Genomic DNA, 20,662 nt, shown 5'->3' with positions numbered 1-20,662 from the left:
AATGATCTCCATTAACCATAAACCCCTTTGTTCGCTCAAAGTCTGAACTATGTCATGATCTTAAAGAGAAGTCGTGAATCTTACATCGAATATGTAGTAAAACACGAACTGAGTATTTAAAAATTCAAACCATATTCAACTTATGAAACACCTTTTATGAGACAACTGATAAAGCAATAGAATAAAACAGACAATATCTTACAAGTTGATATCTCACTGCCAAAGTTGGCAGTAACTTAGATTCTAAACTCGACGGAGATGCAAATAACTTTGCATGCTTCTTTGTTGCCATGGCCTTTTTCCTGTCAAAGTTTTGCCAGGCTTAAAGTTTATATGAAACCATAAATCCCTGCACAGAACAACCACATTTTGCAATTGAAATGGAAGGTGGAATCTCTGGGAAACTGGTTCTTGTTATTTGCTGCATTCAAATTTACATCCATAACAAGAAGGATTCCACATTCGGGGTTATGGAAGAAAAATTTTCAAATGGACCGAGAATTTTTACATTGTAACACCATAAAGAACAATACACACAAAATAAATCAGCACATCCGGAAGAGTCAATCGACCAAAAACACTGAGAAGAAAGTAAAAGTTCGACGTTTTGATATGGACACACGCGACGAAAAAATTTTAACCAATGAACCAAAACAACACAGAGACTCACTCTTGGGCAATTTATATTTGAGACGGCAATATTGTCTAGAAAGAAACAAGCCATAATCAAACAGTCTATGGAGCTCGAGTGCAACAGTTGACTTCAGGTATCATCAACTTGTGAGTGGAAAACAAAGCTCGGGAATGTTGTGGTGATGTCCCTGCTCAACGAAACAATCAAGACACAGTTGAAGCGTGAACACTCATTGCTAACAGCTACTCTTATGGTAACCTCCAGCAGCCACTAGCACTAAATAGTAAAGAGTATGTTTGGAACTTACTTGAGGTATTGCAGGGTCATATTTTTCAGAAGGGATGGATGTCGCAAAACAAGGCTTCTCCACTCTTCCTTGTCAATCCTCCCATCATGTTTTGTATCAGCTTCCTCAAAGGTCTGTAGGAATGCTCCAAAACTTAAAACATAGAAACTAGAATAGAGAAAATGAAAATTACAAGAGATATGATATGACTTCAATTAAATCAGGTTGAGTGAGCACCTTGTCAATTATACTTTCTATAACATCATCTGAAAGGTTCATGCCAGATTCAGCAAGTGTAGCCACTACCATTTGCTTCACCTATATAAAAAAATATATATATGAACAAAGGAAAGAAGGATAGAGGAAAGATTGGATACAAGAGATCAAAATCGGAAAAAACAAAAGTTTTACCTCCTGCCTCTCAATAAAACCTTGCTGCTTGAGATCGTACAGTTGAAAAGAGACTGCAAAAGGACATAAAAGAATTAGGAGAATACAAAGTACTCAGCACATAGATGATAGGAATCCGAGAAGATAATTTGGACATAATCATCCACTACATGCTTAAGTTCATAATTCCTTTTCCATGCCAGTCAATTTACATTCAATCTCTAAATTAACATGATTATGATTGATGACCAAAGAGGTAAATAAAGATCTTGATGCAGACAACTTAAGTATTTTACACATACACTCAATCTTATCATCAGTCGGTGCGTTTGGATGGAAGACAGAGAGAGCACGAGCAAACTCTTCAAAACCTAGAATTCCATTATGCTTTGTATCAAACAAGTCAAATACCTGCAGTGAGATCAGAAAAACATTGACAGCAGCTTGAGCACGATGCTAATAACTTGAGTTAAAATACTACAAAGAATTGGCATGATGAGATTGACAAGCATTCTTTATCAAGGATAGAAACAGTATTAATTAACATTAGATAAAACGTACCCGATCAGCAAACAAGCTCTCTTTTTTGTTTGTTTTGAATAGCGCCAATTGAAACTCCTCCTGCGAAATAGCAATATAAACTAAAACTCAAATACTAAAAAGACGAGGGGGGAAGAACCAATTCAATTGGAGTAATCAAGCCCAAAAACTTGACAAACATAACATATAGTATTAAAATAAAGAATACCTTGTTTATCAACCCGTCATCTATCACAGCACTGCTTATCTTCTTGAAGAGCTCATAAAGTGCTTCTATTTCACTTACACTGACTGCACCAATGTTAGTGAAATAACAATTTCAGTAGAATGACTCCACAGCTAGATTAACACAGGCACAGTCTAAACAAGGTGTTGAATCGTACAAAAGCTTTGACACTATCACTATAGCAATATAGTAAAAGCTTAACAGTATTATTTAAAAAGAAAATAAATTTGATAGCATACACACTGTCTCTCTAGCAAGAAGTTCAGGATCGTCAAGACCTCTTGATTGATTGTACAAATCAATATCGCAACATTGCAGTACAGAAGCAAATAAATGCTTCAGTCCGTCTATGCACTGCAACATGATATTCTCCACACATCAAAACACTCCATACCTACGCAACCAGAAAAGGGTTTAGAAATCCCATTCGCATCATTCTTTCTCCAAACATAATTAGTCTCGAGGCAAAAAACAAGACAAACCTTTTAACCATTTCCCGATCCTGCTGACTGAAGCCTAAATGCCGGAGAGTCTGAATTCAGAAAGTCATAAACTTGGAGATCTCAGAAAACAATATCTGTTTTACAAATGAAAACCAAGATCTCAATCAGTGCCTGCCTGATGTTTCTGTTTCCTATCAATCATAAATTGAATTCCATAATAATGTTACTTTCTTATTTTAGTACATGGACGTACACATGAAAAATACGAACAACTATGATTTCATTTTCCACGCGTTGAATACACTCGAATAACAACCATGCCATGTACACAGCATATTAAGAAATGCAAAACAGAGGACAAAAAAACAGTGACCCTACCTACAAAGAATAGTCCATTTCATTACATATTGCCCAAAAATCACCAAGCTTTGATAGAGCAATCATATCAAGACTCTTTAACCGTCCCAGACATTGCAGTAATTAGAAAGACATATACGAAACATGGAAATTCCAATAAAACTATAAACAAAAACAGCTCAAAATCAAATACCCATCAAATCAAACACATCAAAAAGCCCATTCAAACTCAAAAACCATAACTTTATCTCAAACTGAACCTGATCAGGACCCAATCTAATCAATTCCACACACAAAAATAAAATTTGACAGAAAAGAAAAAAGAAACTAAATTTCCCAGAATATGACTTGCGTAGATCTAACGAAGCTTAGAAGTCTTGTTTAAAGCTACTTACTTTAAGCTTACAGAGATTCAAAAGTTTTCAATTTTCTCAAGGAAACAAACAGAATAAAATGAATTTAAGGACCCAAAAAAAAAACCATGGTACCTGTTTTTGAGCGGAGAATGATTAGAGGTAGTACGGAAAATCTGTGAAACCGGCGGGGAGGATAGGGAAAGCTCTGTGAAGGTGGGGGTGAAAAGGTGGTGATGGAGGTGGAGAAGAGCTGGAGATTTCAATAATTTATATATGCAGACGTGAAAAAAAACTATTATTATTAATTTATTTTTAATTAATTAATTAATTAAATTGAAATATAAAAATGGTAAATTTATATTAAAAAATAAATAGATAATTATGAATTTTTGACGGTACGTGGCACGTGATGTTGATGCTTTGATGGGAGAGGAGGGGAGGCTGGTTTCGGTTCGACAAGAAGGAACTTGATAAGGACAAGGACATACAAAACGGCGTCGTTTCTGAGTAGATTTTCCTTTTCTTTCTTTCTTTTTTTCTTTTTTTGTCTCCCCTAATTAGGCTTTGCTTAAAAGGGAAATTAGATGAGTTATTAAAAAATAGTTTGGCTTAGCTTAAGAGAGTGAAAATTAAAAAAATATTTATTGATCTCAATGATTCGGTTTTAAATCGAGTTTTGAAAAATATATATATATACATACATCACGTATTATTGTTCAATAATTTAATCTCGAAATTATATAACTTAACCTTAAAGAAAGTTTGTTACGTATCTTATTTGTCAATGTTTTCACATCGGAATAATCCTTTTTGAAACTTTATTTTTCTTGTACAAAATGATTACTACATGTGATGAGATGCCATTAAAACGTTGAACCAACTATACCTCGCATTTTTCACGACACAAAAACTATTATTGCCCGTTAAAAAAAAAAAAGAATATACACATCATTTTTGATGAAAAATATGTTATCTAAATGTCTTTTCACTTTAATGTAGAATTATTGGTATTGAAATTAGAGAGTTCAACAATATGTAACTTGATATATACATGTATTAAAAACCTTTGGATTAGATGAATTTACTATTAGGGAAACAAATTTGAAGTGGTTGGACTTGGAAATAATCTCATATCATTAATAATCAAGAATATGAAATTTACATACTCTACTACATTAGAATATAAAAAAATAAATTATTTTTTTTCCCAAAAGACCAATGAAAAAAATGGGTTTTCAATTTTATAAATTAATATAAAAATATTTGCATAATGTAGCATATAAACAAATAATATAACCAATCATTTCACAATATTCAACACTTGAATCATTCTCCAATTGTAAAGTTAATCATAAATGGTTTTCATGGAGAAAAGGACATGAATACTAGCAAAAGGACAGTCCTTTGGATTTGATTGCTTTGACCTAGAATTAATATGCCCAAATATCATTCATTCCCCCATCCTTGCCTATGCAATTAAGGCCCATTAAGTAATGAAGTGCCAAAGTTCACCCAATTACAGGCCAAGCCCCGTTTTTCCAAACCAACACATAAAAAGGACATAACTTTGGACTGCATGTAAGCATGAAGGAGGCATGAAAGAACTATATAAATATTCAAAAACAAGCAGGATTTGAGAGTTTGCCAAAATTAACCAAAGCCTCTCAAAGGAGGCACCAAAGAAAATGTAAAACCATTCAGATAACCAGAGCTAAGGGTACCTTAAAATTAAAATGAGACTACTACATAAAGATAAAGTTCAAACATTAAAATATGTCAGGCTTAGTCGACTTCCTCCATCTTGCTGCCCTCGGCCTCTGCATCAGCATCCTCCAGTGGGGGCATGTCAGCATCGGCTTCACCTGCATCCTCATCAATGCTCAATCCAAGTTTCAACATCCTGTGAATTCTGTTGCCAAAGGTGTTGGGGTCATCAAGGCTGAAGCCAGAAGTTAGGAGGGCAGTCTCGAAAAGAAGGAGAACAAGGTCCTTGACAGACTTGTCATTCTTGTCAGCATCAGCTCTCTTTCTCAGCTCTTCCATGATGGGGTTCTCGGGGTTGATCTCCATGGTCTTCTTGCTTGACATGTATCCAGCCATGCTGTTATCCCTCAAAGCCTGGGCCTTCATGATTCTCTCCATGTTGGCGGTCCAACCATACTCACCAGTGACCAAACAGCAGGGAGAATCAACCACACGGTCAGAGACCACAACCTTCTCAACCTTGTCACCCAAAACGTCCTTGATAACCTTGCAGAGACCCTCAAACTTTTCCTTCAAAGCTTCCTTCTTTTTCTTCTCGTCATCACTCTCATCAAGTTTCAGACCTTCCTTTGTGGCAGACACAAGCTTTTTGCCCTCAAATTCCTTGAGCTGACCAACAGCATACTCATCAATAGCATCAACCATAAAGAGTACCTCGTAACCCTTCTTCTTCAGCTTCTCAAGGAATGGGGAGTTCTCAACAGCCTTTTTACTCTCACCGGTGATGTAGTAGATGTCACTCTGACCCTCCTTCATTCTGGTCACATAGTCCTTCAAGCTGGTCATCTCATCACCACTCTTGGTGGAGTGATATCGGAGCAATTCCGCAATCTTAGTTCTGTTCTGAGAGTCCTCGTGGATACCAAGCTTGAGGTTCTTGGAGAAGGACTCATAGAACTTGTTGTAATCTTCCTTGTTCTCAGCTATTTCAAAGAAGAGCTCAACGCACTTCTTCACTAAGTTCTTGCGGATAACCTTCAAGATCTTGTTCTGCTGCAACATTTCTCTTGAGATGTTAAGAGGAAGGTCCTCTGAGTCAACAATACCCTTCACAAAGCCAAGGTACTCAGGAATCAGCTCCTCACAGTTGTCCATGATAAAGACACGTCTGACATAGAGCTTGATGTTGTTGGGCTTCTTCCTTGTGTCAAAGAGGTCAAATGGTGCCCTCTTGGGAACAAAGAGGATAGCCTTAAACTCAAGCTGCCCCTCAACTGAAAAGTGCTTGACAGCCAAATGCTCTTCCCAATCATTTGTAAGGCTCTTGTAGAAAGCAGCATATTCTTCCTTGCCAATCTCCTCAGGCTTCCTCATCCAAATGGGCTTCTGTTTGTTCACCAAAGACCACTCATGTGAGACCTCCTTAATCTTCTTCTTTTTCTTCTCTTCCTTCTCCTTCTCTTCATCAACATCCTCAACTTTCCCTTCCTCTTCCTTCTTATCCTCCTCATCCTCATCATCAGAAATCTCCTTCTCAGTAGTCTTCTCAATCCAGAGGGAAATTGGGTAGCTAATGAATTCAGAGTGCTTCTTAATCAAGTCCTTGAGACGACGCTCCTCAAGGTACTCAAGCTGGTCCTCCTTCAAGAAAAGGGTAATCTTAGTACCCCTACCAAGTTTTTCCCCAGCGTCATCCCTGGTGACAGTGAATGACCCACCAGCTTGGGACTCCCACACATACTGCTCATCATCATTGTGCTTAGTGGTGACAACAACCTTCTCAGCAACCAAGTAAGCTGAGTAGAAACCAACACCAAATTGTCCAATCATGCTAACATCAGCACCAGCAGCCAATGCCTCCATGAATTCCTTGGTCCCAGACCTCGCAATGGTACCAAGATTGTTCACCAAATCTGAATAACAGAAACATAATCACATTTAAGTCCCACTTTACATCACACTTAGAACAACTACAAGCACAAGAATTTACAAAACAATCAAAAACACTTACCAGCCTTGGTCATACCAATACCACTGTCAATGATTGACAGGCTGTTGTTAGTCTTGTCTGGGACAATGTGGATGAAGAGCTCCGGCTGACCATCAAGCTTGCTCTTGTCTGTCAAGCTCTCAAATCTAATCTTGTCCAAAGCCTACAAGACACAATTTTAAAATTAAAAACAATTACTCCTAGCCCTAAAAGACTACCAAAACAACTCAATAAGATCATCCCCAACAGTATTTCCACATGTATAAAAGGCCAAAGCCAATTCATTTCATTCTTGTACACTTACATAATACAACAATATGCATATAGACTTCCTACACATATCAGCCTAACGATATCATTCCGACTCAATAGTTTACAATCATAAACCATGCAAACGATCGAATTCATTTCTTTTACTAAGCTTCATGAAACAGAGACTCATAGCCTACAAAGAACAGAGCATTACATATAAACATCATAAAAACATATATTAAAAACCAAAAAAGACTTAAACTTTTTCAATCATACGAATATACCAACAAAACCCATTTACACCCAAAGCATAAAAGATCAGATCCGCAAAAGAAAAAACAAAACCTCGATATTCACAAGACATGTAAACCAAAAATAATCAACGAAAACCAAAACAGAAAATAAAAGAAGCTTACATCGGAGGCGTTGCTGATAAGCTCACGGAGAAAGATCTCCTTGTTGCTGTAGAAAGTGTTGATGATCAAGCTGAGAAGCTGGTTGATCTCAGCCTGGAAAGCAAACGTCTCTGTCTCCGCCATAGATGGAAAACTCTGACCCTGATCCCAAACAAACCCAAAGAAACAGGAAACGCTAAAGCGAGAAAGGGGTAAGCTAGGGTTTTAGACAGAGCGAGAGAGAGAGATAGAGAGACGAAGGTAAAAACAGAGTGAGGCTCTGCTCTGCGCTTAACGAGACTTTATATAGGAAACCTTCATTAGGGTTTCTAGATCCTTCTATTGACACGCCTTTCCTTTTTATTTTATTTTTTTAATTTACTAACTATAGAGGGCGGGCATTGTGTTTTTCTAGATCCTTCTTTTCTTTTTGGAAATTTATGACGTGATAAATAGGAAGGTGGGCGCACGCTCGGGTCTGGTATTGCCACGTGTATAGTTTATTTTTGATAATTTTTAATGCTTTATTTATACTTTTCTTGGCCAATTGGATTTGCTTTTTTTCAAGAGGAATTTTCCCCTTTATCTTTTTTTTTTCTTAACTTTTTTTTTTGGTCTTATTATTAGGTTACGTAGAAAGTAAGGTAAGCATATTTCAATTTTTAATCGAAATCCATTTCGATTTAGTTTTTTTTATATTAATCGATTAGGATTAATCAGTTATCGATTTTTAAAATTGTATTATTTTCTCCATCTAATAAAGATTTATCATTTTTAATGTATATTATTAATACTTTAAAACAGTAACATACTCAAGATTTTAAATTTTAAAAAATAAAAATAAAAAAATAATATTTATGAGATGAATTTATAAAATTTTTAAAAAATAAAAAAAAAATCTTAAAATTTTAAAATAAAACAAAACAATATATAAAATTTTTGAAATTTTGGAGGACGGAGGCCCCTACCCCCTTCTTCCATCTTTGCTTTAAAGTTGATGGTTCCATTGGACCTCATGATTTTGTTTTACCGAAAGTATTTCTCAAATTAAAAATAATATGAATATTTAAATATTTAATCATATTTTAGTATGTTGTTGATGTGAGATTTGTAATTTTTTTTTGAAATCATAATATCGAAAAATTAATTATTAATAATATATTTTAAAATATATCTTATATATAAATATTATTAATGTTTTTAAAATGTAAATATTAAAATCGATCAACTTGATTGATATAAATTAATTTTATTTAATTTTTATTATAATTAAAATGATTTTAAACATTTTTTTGAAAAAATCTGTTAATTTGATTCTTAAATCGAAAGCACATTTTTAATTTAAGACAAAAGAATTTTTTTTAAAAAAAATTGTTGATTATAAATTTTATTTTAATATTTAAAATAAAAAATTATTGTAAATAGTGAAAATTATAATAATAATAATAATTAAAATGAACCACAAAAATTGTGGACTTTTACTGAGTCAAATATAAAAGAAAAAAAAAAAGAGAAATACTTTGTGATGAGGCATAAGATTATTGGTTATGGAGCTGAAAGGTAGATGAGATTGTTAACAGAGAATTGCACCCTCAGAACTGATCGACTAATGCTTTTCTATTCCCCCTCCTAACATCCAACCACTAGCATGGAAGTTGCCTCATCCATTACCATTGAAAAGAACAACTTTCATTTGACAAGAATGCGAGCTCTTCCATTTCAGACCTTAGCTCAACTTCCCTGTGCTTTCAGCTTGCCAGCAAGGTAACTTCCACTGTCTTTTTCTGCTTTCAATCTTTGTCTTTTTCATGTAGGAGTTGTAGTCAAGAGAGGGGCAGCCATGGATATGCATATATGCTGCATGTTTTGTGTTTTTCTGTTGCTAAATGACGACTACCCTGAGGGGGTAAAATTGTGGAGTATGATGAAATCCCAAGTTTTGTTTTGTTCTATAGCATATTCTGAAATCAAATCAAGGGCCAGATTAGTGTTGTTAGGTTCTAATGGTAATGGATTCTGATGAGAACTCATAAGACTTTGCAGAAGTACCTGTTATGTTTCTTGTAAGATATCCCCCCCAAATACATATCAGCACTAATGCAAGAACATGGTACTGCAACTTCCTAGTTTACCCAGCATTGAGTTATGACTAACTGTTGTACTGCAAAACTATTCCTTGAATAGCATCTTCATTATGGTCTTATTAACTTTTGCTTTGAACTGTATTGTGACAGTAAACGGCCCAAGGATGTTATGGATAAGCACTTGCATAACAGACACCCCTCGATAACAGTCAAAAGTTTGCCTAGGAGGGTGTTTTTGCAGCTTATGGGGATTGGTCCCATGTCATTGGGCATTAATCCTGTTGTTGCTGCCCCAATGCAAGAGATGAAGGAACCTGAAGTAATTCGGTAAATTTGTTGTATGTCTTGGATTACTATCTTGCTAGCCCTTTGTAATATCTTATTCAGTTATTTGGTGATTTTCATATCAGTTCTCATAAGAAGATTGTTATTTTTTGGATTTGAAGTGTCCAGGACATTGAAGCTTTCCAGTGGGGTGAGAATTCAAGGTATAATTTCCTGAAGCTTTCTACAGCCATCTGTTCTTTATTTCTCCCTTATTGAGAACGGTATTAAAGCAATAGCATAGTAAACTTTGATCACTCAGGTGAAACTTTGATCCAGCAGAGGTTCATCATTGTCTTTATCTCAATCATTTCATGTGGTGGGGGTTAAAGTAATCTTTCATGACAGTGACATTTATATCAGATAAACAAGAATTACTCTACAACGCTCTTACAAGTGTTCTAACACAAAATTAGCATGCTTGTTCTACTCTGTAATATGTCTGATGAACAGATGTCAACAGATATTAGCATGCTTGGTCCTAAACTTTTCTCTCCCAATCATAACTTCCATACTTAATTTCTGAGATTTTCTTCCTAGAAATCATTGAAGGGGAGGGACCAGAAGCTCATGATGGAGATTTTGTACAATTGAACTATGTATGCCGACGAGCAAATGGATATTTTGTTCACAGGTAATTCTTATACACTGGATTCTTGAACTTAGCTCTTGATTTCCATCAATTAACTGATGTGAAATTTCTTTTATCACCACTTTAATAGTTCAAATCACTATATTTTTGGTTCTATATGGTCCTATCTGACCTTCCTCCATTCTGTGGATTGCTTTTATGAACTGTCACTGCAATTCAATACAGCACTGTGGATCAGTTCAGTGGAGAAAGCTCTCCTGTCACCCTTCCTTTGGATGAGAACCAGGTATGTTCCTGTTACCTTTTCGATTGATCTAAAAAACACAACTGCCACGATTTGTGTTGTTGCCATCTCCAATCTGTCAATAATGCGATTATGGTTTTCTCCCTGGATTAATTACTCATTATTGCCAAGAACCTCTTCAGTTTCACTTGTGGAAGAGAGTCTCCATTCTTTCTGCACCATTTAAACTTAAATGTTCATCAAAACTCTGGGATCACACCATTTTTATCTTCAAGTATTCTTAAATTGGTTTCCTCGTTTGACAGATTATAAGGGGCTTGAAGGATGTCTTGACAGGCATGAGGGTTGGAGGTACCACCCTGGGGCTATGCATTTCTTAACTCCGATATCTGTTTCTGCGGATTTCTTTTTCTGTTTTCCACTTATTTGTAGATTCCTGATCATTATCCCTGTGTCCTGCAACTATGAAAGCCATATTCTTGTGCATGCTGGCATTGATATGGAATTGCCAACATCATTCGAGGCAACTATGGTTGCTATAATCCATGTACATTCATCTTATGTTTGCACTTCAAGGAAAGTGCGAACTTACTGACCCCCATTTCCACTTGTTTGTACTTTTTTTTGCAGGAAAGAGAAGAGCACTAATACCTCCTTCCTTGGGATACATAAATGAAAACCTGAAACCAATTCCTGACGAGGTTTCACTCTCAAGCTCTCTTAAATAGTTCTTTTCTGTTTTCCGGGCGTGTTATTTCCTCCTGATTCATTCATTCTGTTTCAGAATCAAGTTTTCAGTAAAGCAGTTTCCCCATGAAGTCAACTTCTTTTGTTACATTTGTTGTTTGTTTGATTGCAGTTTGGTCCTCGACGTAGCCTCTTGTCTCATGCAAAAGAACCTTTGATCTTTGAGGTGCAGCTCCTGAAAATATTATAATTCATGGAATATTGGTTTTTGTAATTTTCTGGCTCCTTTTTGAGCCTCCCAAGACATGTTCTCTTAAAAACATTCAACAGATTACATGTCATTCCATCACTGAGATTATGAGAAACTGCCATGCTAATTAAACAGTGAGAGTTTGAATCTATATGCCATGCAAGCTTGAATCCGGGTGAATGTAATTGATCAAAGTGTACTCCCATTGTCCTCCCATGCAAATTTAAACATTTTTAAACATGGAGAAGCCATCTAGCAGATATCAAAACCAGTTGTTGCTCTTTAGAAGAAGTGAATCCATGCCATGCAAGTTGGAATCTGGGTAAAAGTATTCGATCAATGGGTACTCCCATTGCCCTCTCATGAAAAATGAAACATTTTAAACAGGGAGAAACTCTGTAGCAGATATCAAAACCAGGTTGTTGGTCTTCAGAAGAAGAAATGAATCCATGCCATGCAAGTTTGAATCCAGGTGGAAGGATTTGATCAAAGGGTACTTCCATTGTCCTCCCATGTAATCCGGGTGAAGCCGGGGTTTGTCTTTCCTTAGAAGAACAAATGAAGAAGATGGTGGCAAAACTATCAAAACCAGAGATTTGTCAACGTACTGCAAGCCAGACATACATTTATCAGAGTCTCGCATCAACTGCAGCTATGGAAGCTTGTTTTGTTGATGGCAGAAATGGTAGTGCAAAGCTGAAGAAGTGAAGTTCCTCATTTTCCAACATAAACTAAGGCTGCTGAAGAACTTCTTTAGCAGAAACTTGTCATTGCAAAAACAAAAGGATTCATTTTAAGCTTATGATTATACTTTTTCAATCAAAAAACATGAAAACAACAAATGAATCCACCATTTCCTCACCTTTTTAATGGGATAATGAGGAAACGTATTGATTTGAAATAGTAATAAATACTATTCCATTTTTTAATAGACTCCCAGCTTGAAACGACACCGTTACCTTGTCAAACTACAGAGAAGAAACAGAAACACATCATCTTTACTTATTTCCTAAGTTCTCTCTTCCGGGACAGTTATTCTCTCACAGCAACCTCACGATTCCTAGGCCTTGAGTAATCCAGAAAGGAAATCCAACAAAAAGGTGAAACCTTTAGAGCTGTTTCTTTTGTTTTTTCCCCCAAGAAACCAAAAACAAACAGAAAAAATGCAAGCTTGGTTCTCAGGGAGCAGTAGTGGGGATGGCGAGCAGGTAAAAGAAGGGTCTTCTCTTTTAGCAGATTGGAACTCATATGCAGCTTCAAGAGAAGCAGATGAGAGCATTGCAACTGGGTTTGGGTTCGATCTTGAGTCTGCTGTGAGGTCTGCGAATGATACTGTCTCTGGTACCTTCAATGTGTAAGCCATCATCACACACTTCTTTTTGATCTCGGAAATGCGCAAAAGCATCGATCTTTGATGTGTTTTTACGTTTATTATTGTTAATTTGATAATGAGATTTGATTCTTTTATGAGCATTGTATTTATGTGATTTTGTGTTTTACTTCGTGAATTGGATTATGGTTAGGGCTTTAGGATTTTGAGGTTGAAGTGTGTTAATTTGGCAATAAAACTTGCATTAGTACATATGAATGTAAGTGAAATTGGTTGTTGACTGCTGGTTATTTGTTGATTTGTTGGCAATTTGATTTTAGGATTTAGGATCTTGGTGTCATTTAAATTCTGGGTGAGTTTGACTTTGCATATTTCTTGGTGTAGTTTATGTGTGTTGATGAACCTGAGTAGGATAAATGAGCATGCATTTTGATTTACAAGCATCTAGCAAATGTTAATTAGTTTGGCAATGTATATTCAGTTTGAGGATTGTAGTTTGAAGAGCTTCAATATACATATGATTTCGTAATAGTCATTTGTTATTATGTTTGCATAGCAGATATGTGGAAGTGAACTTACATAGTGTGTATTTTCAAGCCCTTGGTCCGAGAAATTTTCTCTGTTCTGTTGACTGTATATATGTCAAAACTCAAAACCATAGGCTTTGTGGCATTAGTTGCTTTTAGAATAAAAGGAGGATGCCTTCGATGGGTGGTTATATCAAACTCAAGCATTAAGATGCCTAGTGGACAAGAGAGATTAGATTCAAGTAGAAGAATTGAAGATACGTAGAGCTGTGGCTTAGATCATATGGGTTAGGAAGAAATAATTTGGTATCTTTAGATCTTTCAGATGATAAAATCCTTTGGTTCTGGTTTTGTTCGCCATAATGTTGTAGAACCAAGTGGGGTATCAAAGCATGTAACAACCTAACGTGAATTGAGTTTTGGTTTGAGCAAGATGTAGAAAGTTAAGATTTCTTTAGAACTAGTATATTGGGGTCAGTTTATGGGTCGGAAATAATGTGACTAACAATGGAAGAGGAATATTTGCAAACTAAGTTGATTCAATCACAAAATGAAGTGTAGTATCTTTGTTATTGGGATTCTGCTGTTTAGAATTGTCCTTGGCGGTGTCTTAATGTGTCATCTAATGTTGGTCTTAATATGTCCCTATCAAAAGTGCAGCTTTGTTGACTATTGATCATCAATATCTTTGCTGCACGGAATGGAGTTAAAACTCGAACTTTTTGGTGCTCCATTCAGCTTCTAGCTGAGGATAACTCAATTGCCGTTACTAGTAGATCCTCAGTTCTTCAGGTTCTTTTTCTCCTACAGGAAATTTTATTTCTCCTTGTTGCCCTACTGCAATGCAATCACTAGCACTAGTAACCAAATGTAATGCTAGCAACCTGTTGCTTGGTAGAGAACCAGACATGCATAGGTGGATTATGATTTCTAATCACCAAGGAAGAATATATGTGCTTCATTCTCTGGCTGCAATTTAATTTCTTGCTCTACAGATTAAGTCACCATGGGTGACATACATGTTTCAGCTCAGGAGAGAACTCTAGTTATATGATGCCCAAATTTAATGAATCATAGTTTTGAATGTTCCATTTCCACACTTATAGTTGATCGCCTCAATCTTATTATCTCACTATGATCATCTAGGATCGAGTTTGCTAACTGAATCATGGTTTTTGTAGAATTTGTTCTATTTGTGCAGTTCCAGTTTACTAGTTGGTGCTCTTCTTTCTATCTCTCTCTCTTTTCACTACCCAATTATTTTACTACTACAATATCAGAAACCGTGCAGGATCAATCGAAAGGAAAAAAAAAATACTATTGATTGAGGAAAGAATATATATTGGCATAATCTCCTGTTAAAAGTTAAATACAAAATAGATAGGTACATGTCATAAGATCATCTGTTAATGCATTTTTTGTTTGGTTCTTGGTGGTTCAGTGTTTCAAAAGGGGTGAGAGATCTTCCTGGGAATTTACAATCTGCCACAAGTAGTGTCCCTTCCGGAAAAGCACTTATGTATTTTGGTTTACTTCTGGCTACTGGGGTCTTTTTTGTTTTCGTCGCCTTTACCATGTTTCTTCCAGTCATGGTGCTGATGCCCCAGAAATTTGCAATCTGCTTTACCCTTGGATGTGGCTTTATCATTGGATCATTCTTTGCTCTAAGAGGCCCAAAGAATCAGTGTGCCCACATGTCATCAAAAGAGGTATTCATGCTACATTTAGATTTGAATTTGTTCACAAATTGAGTGCTACTAATGGTAACAATCAACTAACTTGATTGTATGTATTGCTTTCTTCTGTTCTTCTTTTGTCTATCACACCATTTCTGCAGAGGCTTCCTTTTACGTTGGGATTTATTGGAAGTATGGTGGGTACCATATATGTTTCTATGGTGCTTCACAGCTATGTTCTTTCTGTGCTATTTTCTGTATTACAGGTATATTGCGTCCTTGTTCTTTTGCTTCTTGCTTTTTCTTTCTATGATTCCTGTAATAATCCATTACTTTATCATGTTTGTTTGATTATTTTACCTTAAATTTGTTAGGTTTGTCAAATTATCATCTGAGATATTAATTAGCTTACTGCCTGCGAACATCCAATTTGATATCAGTTTGTTTTGCCGTTTCCGTGAAACTTGTAGGTTCTTGCACTTGCATACTATGCTATTTCTTACTTCCCTGGTGGATCTGCTGGGCTTAAATTTCTCACATCTGCTCTTACCTCTTCAGTAACAAGATGTTTTAGGCGCTGAACCTGGTCTCTTTGCCTTTGTTTTTGCCTTGTATACTTGTCAATTTAGTTAAGAGACGGTAAATGGTCCCAGGTACATTGCTGGATTGCTTCCATCTTCTCAACCTTTCCTTGTATTTGCCTAAAAAAAAAAAAAAAACCAGTGGGTAAAAAAAATTGTGAAGAGTGTACCTTCAAATTTTCTGATAGTGACTGAACAATAAAAGTTGAATCAATTAACAGCATGAATTCTCACTGTTTTGTTTCTTTTCCATTTTGGTATAAGAGGTCAGCAATATGTTTCGATCTCTACTCATATTCATATCATTATCCCTGAGCTAAGCTCGAGTCGCCATGGTTCTGGTTCTTTTGTGAAAGATGAGCTTAATGGTCTTCATTACTAAAGGCTCAACCCTGCATAGGCTCTAGTTGATTGATTGTGTACTGTGTTTTAGGTTGGATCTCGGAAGCAAATTGCCAATGTCCTGGCCATGTTTGCTTCCATCCTTCTGTCAAACATGGATATAAGTGTCAGTGAGATCTGGCAGCAATGTGGTTTGGCTACATCTGTTTGCCAGCACCTTGGGATTTTCAAACTCCCTCAAATATCACAGGTGAAACTGACTTGGGGAGGTGGGGTGGTTGGGTGGGATGTCTAGCCTAGCTTCCATGCCATTCCCCCACCGCCGCGCCCCCCCCTCCCCACCCCATGGTGATAAGGGCACATTCTGGAAATCTTTCATCAATTCATATGATGGGATATATCAAGCAATCATTATGTATGTTTCTTTAATGTGGAGACTGGGAAAAAAAAAGGTGATTGAACTACTCTCCCATCACTCCTAACCCTTCTCATCTGTTTACAATGGAACTCACATGTCTCTGATATGCAGCAAAATCTCTTAGCCAGATGATCCTGGCCCGACTTGCATAGTGGTAAACAAGAAGTAAATGGAAAGTGAAGCACTGATATGTCCAAGCGGTAGCATGATTTATATGATCAATCTTTGCAGTTTTCATTAAACAGGCATGGTCACATGCCAAGAGGGTGTTTCAAGCAAAAATACAGTATCACCCGTATCAAAATACCGAATAAACATATTTTGCATTAACTTGGTGTCGCGTTTATTGTCTCTTTCATAACCTTGTGTCATACCTAACATTAATATGAAACGTTCGTTGGATAGTAACATAAAATTATAGAGAGAACACCAGAGGGATACTAAATGGGTGGGAAGATTTTTGTTCAAGAGGTCAAGGTGATCTATCTAATATACATAAAAGCATTGCACTTCTTCAATTAATTATCTTCAAGAAAGAACAAAGCTTTAGCTATCAGCATGTCAAGCACACAAAATTTGACTAGATGGAGCTTAAGAAAGCTCAAGTACAAGAGCTTTCCGTCACTTTTTTAAGCCCATTATCAAGCTCTTAATAATACCATAAAGAAATAAATAAAAAAAGATTATGTAGGGAATCCAAATCCTGAAATTAGGGAAAGATCAGGACAGCAACACTGTGATTAGGGGACAATGATTTGACCTTTAAGATGGAGCTTATGCATGACAAAACCCTTTATTTTTATAGTTAGAATTATTGAAAGCAAAAGGGTCAGCTTCTCCATTAAGAAAAACCCAAAGCAAACAACAAAAGTAGAAGAAATGAAAGGGTTGGAAGATCATCAAATACAAAGGGGAAAGCCAAGAAAGTGTTCAAATTGGTGAACTTTGATGCATAGACCATGGTGTATAATTAATTGGGCAGTCACCCATAAAAATAATTAATAAAAGAAAAGAAAATAAAGATATGAAGAAAATGACATAAGGTGATGAGTCATGATTGCTTAAAGAAAGAGAGAAAAGTTACAACAAAGGAAGAAAAACAGGAGAATTAAGTTTAAAGATTTGGTAAAACTTGTAATAATATGTAGCCAAATCATTGAATCAGCCGGCTAGAAGCCTCTGGTAACACTTGCAAATTGGAAGAAATCATTAAAAATAGTGAATATTTTTCATATAATTTGACTTCAAGCAAGTGGAACTCGAGTCATTTGGCCATGACCTATGCTGCATTTTGGGTTTTTTTTTTCTCATAGATTCATGATTACTCTGAAAACTACACCCATAAATTGTTATAGCATTAGGCCAAAATCAAAGTAACAATCAAAGTGGGTGATGTAAAAATCACAAAAGTCTCATAGAAATATAGAACCAATCAGATTAGGGATGATAATGAATGGATATTAATCAAGTATTCGGTTTGATTCCATATGATATCGGATAGGATTTGGATGCACAGGGTTAAATATTTATACTCAAAATTAAATAATGTAATTTGATTATGTTGTTGATTAGATGAAAACTTCCTTCTTGAAGTGTGATGGACATTGTTGGATTTATCATCTAATCCCAAAAGGGGAATTGCAATTAAGCAAAGACAAACCTTACTTTGGATTCATCATTAAAGTGTTTGATTAGGGAACTAAAAAAGGAGAAAACTTTGTATGGTGTTAGATATATCCAAATTGCTCAACCCCCCATAGCACGTGTGTCAAGTACAAATGGGAGCTTGTGATCTCCCATGGTCCACTTCCACCTACAAGTAGGAAGAGGAAGTCACCATGTGCATAGACTGTTGTGCTTGGAAAACCTTTTCATTTCTTTGTTTAATCTTTGTTCCCATAACTAGTGAAACAGTCTCTCCCATCTCAAAAACATTTATAATCTTACATAACTTTGAAGCATGTAGCTCCACTTCCTTGGCTTTCATTTTCCATCAATTCAAAAACCATTTTTTTCTTTATTTTTCCATTTTTCTCCTTATTTTTGACTTTTATGAAATTTTCATAGAAAACCCAATCTTGATTTTCCATTAGAAACATTGGGTTTCATGTTTATTTTATTTGGAGATTCATTGACTATGAAAGAGAAGGATGCTAAAGAATTAATGCATTGCTCTCGTCATATGGACTGTAATTAAATATATACTCCATCCATACTCTCTCTTGTCTCTCATGTGCAACTCTCATGCCAAAACCAAAAAAAGACAACAATACCAAGCAAAAACTAATTAAAAACATGCAACCAACTGGCAATGGTTGTGGCATGGTAGCTTAAATGTTTAAAAACAAATACTCCTAGCTATAACGTTCATCACCACTCTAAATATTATATAGTCTAGTTTTGGTTCAGCTAATCTTATTGCAAAGCGCCAAGATCAGGACAAACCAGCAATCTTTAGATCACATCATGTGACCCCCTTGTTGCCTATACTAACTTTGATTCCCATTGCTCAAAGTCTACTAATATATGCATGGGAGATGAAGTTCATGTGATGGAGATCTATATGTATAGTCCAAGGGTCAGCAATGTGATTTAAATCCATTTTTGATTGAGTTGTTGCTTTTGTTTAAGTATATGGATGCATGTTCATGCCATGTAGTCCTGAAGTTCAACTACTTCAAGCTTTTGACAGTGATACATGTTGAATTTTGGAGCAACAGATTCAGAAGTAAAAGAATGTTATCTAACAACTTGCAAAGGTGAAAAAAGTTGAACATGATGTTCCCATTGCTGTTAAAACAAATACAGATCTAACGGTATCTTACAAACATAACCTTTTATTTCCTAGAAAACAAGCTTTTTCCAAGCTGAGTTTCACCAAGAAAAAGTTAAACAGCAGAAAAGGTGGATATTGGAGTAAAGAGGGGCGGGGGGGGGGGGGAGGCGGGGCCCTTTGTCTCTTCTTTTAATGCTCCTTGTCACTTTGTTTTCCTTTAGATTTATTCTTGTTTTCTCCCCTTTCATTCATCTTCTCTTTTCCACATTTTCATGCTTTGTTTTACTTTTTAAACCTTTTTTCTACTCCCTGGATTAGCATGTACTGTACCCATCAACTTTGCTGGTGCAAAAGAAGTTACACTACTGATTACTATTTTGCTTTTATATATTGAGAGAAGTTGGTATCTGAAGATGGAAAAATTTACTATAATCATTTCCTTACAAGATGAAGCTCATGGAGCCCAATATTCAATGCTGATAACCACACATTTTACCAGAAAAAAAATGCTTTGGGGGTGTGCTAGCTAGCTGGTAGTTGTGGTAAGAATCGATGGTCAAATTAAAGGAGTAGGATTCATCAATGGAGCAGACCAAATAATAGTACTGCTTCTTAAATTCTACCATGGAATGGTCTCTATCATTGATTGAATACATTGGAAAGAGTCAAGTTTATGTTCTCAGATATAGAAATTACAGTCTTTGTGCTCAAGAAATTTGGTGACCTGATGATTTTATGTACTTCCAAGTTGTGACGGGTCATCAAGGGCTGACCCTTCATCTTAAAATCTTATAATAAAGTTTTAAAATGGCTAACATCTTTTGTTTTTGAGTAGGTCAATCTAATTCTGAAGACAGTGAAAAATACCCCCCCATTAAGAACTCTGAAGTTGGTGTGATGTTGTCCCTTCCACTCAAGGCGCATTTTCCTTGTTTTCTTAATCCTTTACAGCAAAAGGCTACCCGACAGCTTGTCCAGATTTGCAGCTTAAAATAATCTCAATTTTCTTACATAATTCCTTTACTTGCATGTGCTGTTCACTATTCTAATGCACTAATACACAAACTAATATCAGATCTTAGAAATGCTTTGCTTTTAAACTTACTAAGAATATGACACTTTGCTTCTGCAGGAAAAGTAATCAAGATCCCAGAATTTTAACACAAATTAGCTGTATTAACAGCTTTGACAAAGTTAAACTAATCTGAGATAAGGTGAAAACCTGGAGGTCTTGAGTTTGGCCCTCACTCTTAGGCAT

The 20,662-nt window shown here is 35.9% G+C and overlaps 4 protein-coding genes across 6 annotated transcripts; 2 read left to right on the top strand and 2 right to left on the bottom strand.

Moving 5' to 3' along the window:
* Nucleotides 1-395: 395 nt before the first annotated feature.
* On the bottom strand, nucleotides 396-3,519 carry LOC18593231 (calcineurin B-like protein 3). The gene is made up of 10 exons (XM_018124694.2): nucleotides 3,365-3,519; nucleotides 2,559-2,653; nucleotides 2,316-2,470; nucleotides 2,059-2,141; nucleotides 1,872-1,931; nucleotides 1,613-1,721; nucleotides 1,332-1,384; nucleotides 1,158-1,238; nucleotides 942-1,054; nucleotides 396-821 (listed from the first exon to the last, which is right to left on the bottom strand). The coding sequence occupies exons 3-10, from the start codon at nucleotides 2,437-2,439 to the stop codon at nucleotides 764-766; spliced, it is 681 nt and encodes a 226-aa protein (XP_017980183.1). The 5' UTR covers nucleotides 2,440-2,470; nucleotides 2,559-2,653; nucleotides 3,365-3,519; the 3' UTR covers nucleotides 396-763.
* A 1,292-nt stretch (nucleotides 3,520-4,811) lies between these two features.
* LOC18593230 (heat shock cognate protein 80) lies at nucleotides 4,812-7,859 on the bottom strand. Its single transcript, XM_007020344.3, has 3 exons — nucleotides 7,595-7,859; nucleotides 6,948-7,089; nucleotides 4,812-6,849 (listed from the first exon to the last, which is right to left on the bottom strand). The coding sequence occupies exons 1-3, from the start codon at nucleotides 7,715-7,717 to the stop codon at nucleotides 5,015-5,017; spliced, it is 2,100 nt and encodes a 699-aa protein (XP_007020406.1). The 5' UTR covers nucleotides 7,718-7,859; the 3' UTR covers nucleotides 4,812-5,014.
* A 1,281-nt stretch (nucleotides 7,860-9,140) lies between these two features.
* LOC18593229 (FKBP-like peptidyl-prolyl cis-trans isomerase family protein) lies at nucleotides 9,141-11,886 on the top strand. Of its 3 annotated transcripts, XM_088808315.1 has the most exons (9): nucleotides 9,212-9,337; nucleotides 9,617-9,683; nucleotides 9,808-9,984; nucleotides 10,111-10,145; nucleotides 10,522-10,615; nucleotides 10,799-10,859; nucleotides 11,123-11,168; nucleotides 11,448-11,518; nucleotides 11,677-11,886. In XM_088808315.1, exons 2-9 carry the CDS (start codon nucleotides 9,628-9,630, stop codon nucleotides 11,752-11,754), a joined length of 618 nt encoding a protein of 205 aa, XP_088664441.1. In that variant the 5' UTR covers nucleotides 9,212-9,337; nucleotides 9,617-9,627; the 3' UTR covers nucleotides 11,755-11,886. The 3 variants fall into 3 exon arrangements, with proteins under 3 accessions (XP_088664440.1, XP_007020405.3, XP_088664441.1); XM_088808314.1 differs by lacking the exon at nucleotides 9,617-9,683 and having other exon boundaries at nucleotides 9,141-9,337; nucleotides 10,534-10,615; XM_007020343.3 differs by lacking the exon at nucleotides 9,617-9,683 and having other exon boundaries at nucleotides 9,147-9,337.
* An 847-nt stretch (nucleotides 11,887-12,733) lies between these two features.
* On the top strand, nucleotides 12,734-16,102 carry LOC18593227 (Got1/Sft2-like vescicle transport protein family). Its single transcript, XM_007020341.3, has 4 exons — nucleotides 12,734-13,108; nucleotides 15,053-15,320; nucleotides 15,449-15,553; nucleotides 15,758-16,102. Exons 1-4 carry the CDS (start codon nucleotides 12,918-12,920, stop codon nucleotides 15,866-15,868), a joined length of 675 nt encoding a protein of 224 aa, XP_007020403.1. The 5' UTR covers nucleotides 12,734-12,917; the 3' UTR covers nucleotides 15,869-16,102.
* Nucleotides 16,103-20,662: the final 4,560 nt, after the last annotated feature.

Source organism: Theobroma cacao, chromosome 7, assembly GCF_053813885.1.
Source record: "Theobroma cacao isolate CCN51 chromosome 7, ASM5381388v1, whole genome shotgun sequence".
Taxonomy (NCBI): domain Eukaryota; kingdom Viridiplantae; phylum Streptophyta; class Magnoliopsida; order Malvales; family Malvaceae; genus Theobroma; species Theobroma cacao.
The sequence above is the reverse complement of the archived record's forward strand: the minus strand, read 5'-3'. Positions and strand labels throughout refer to the sequence as shown.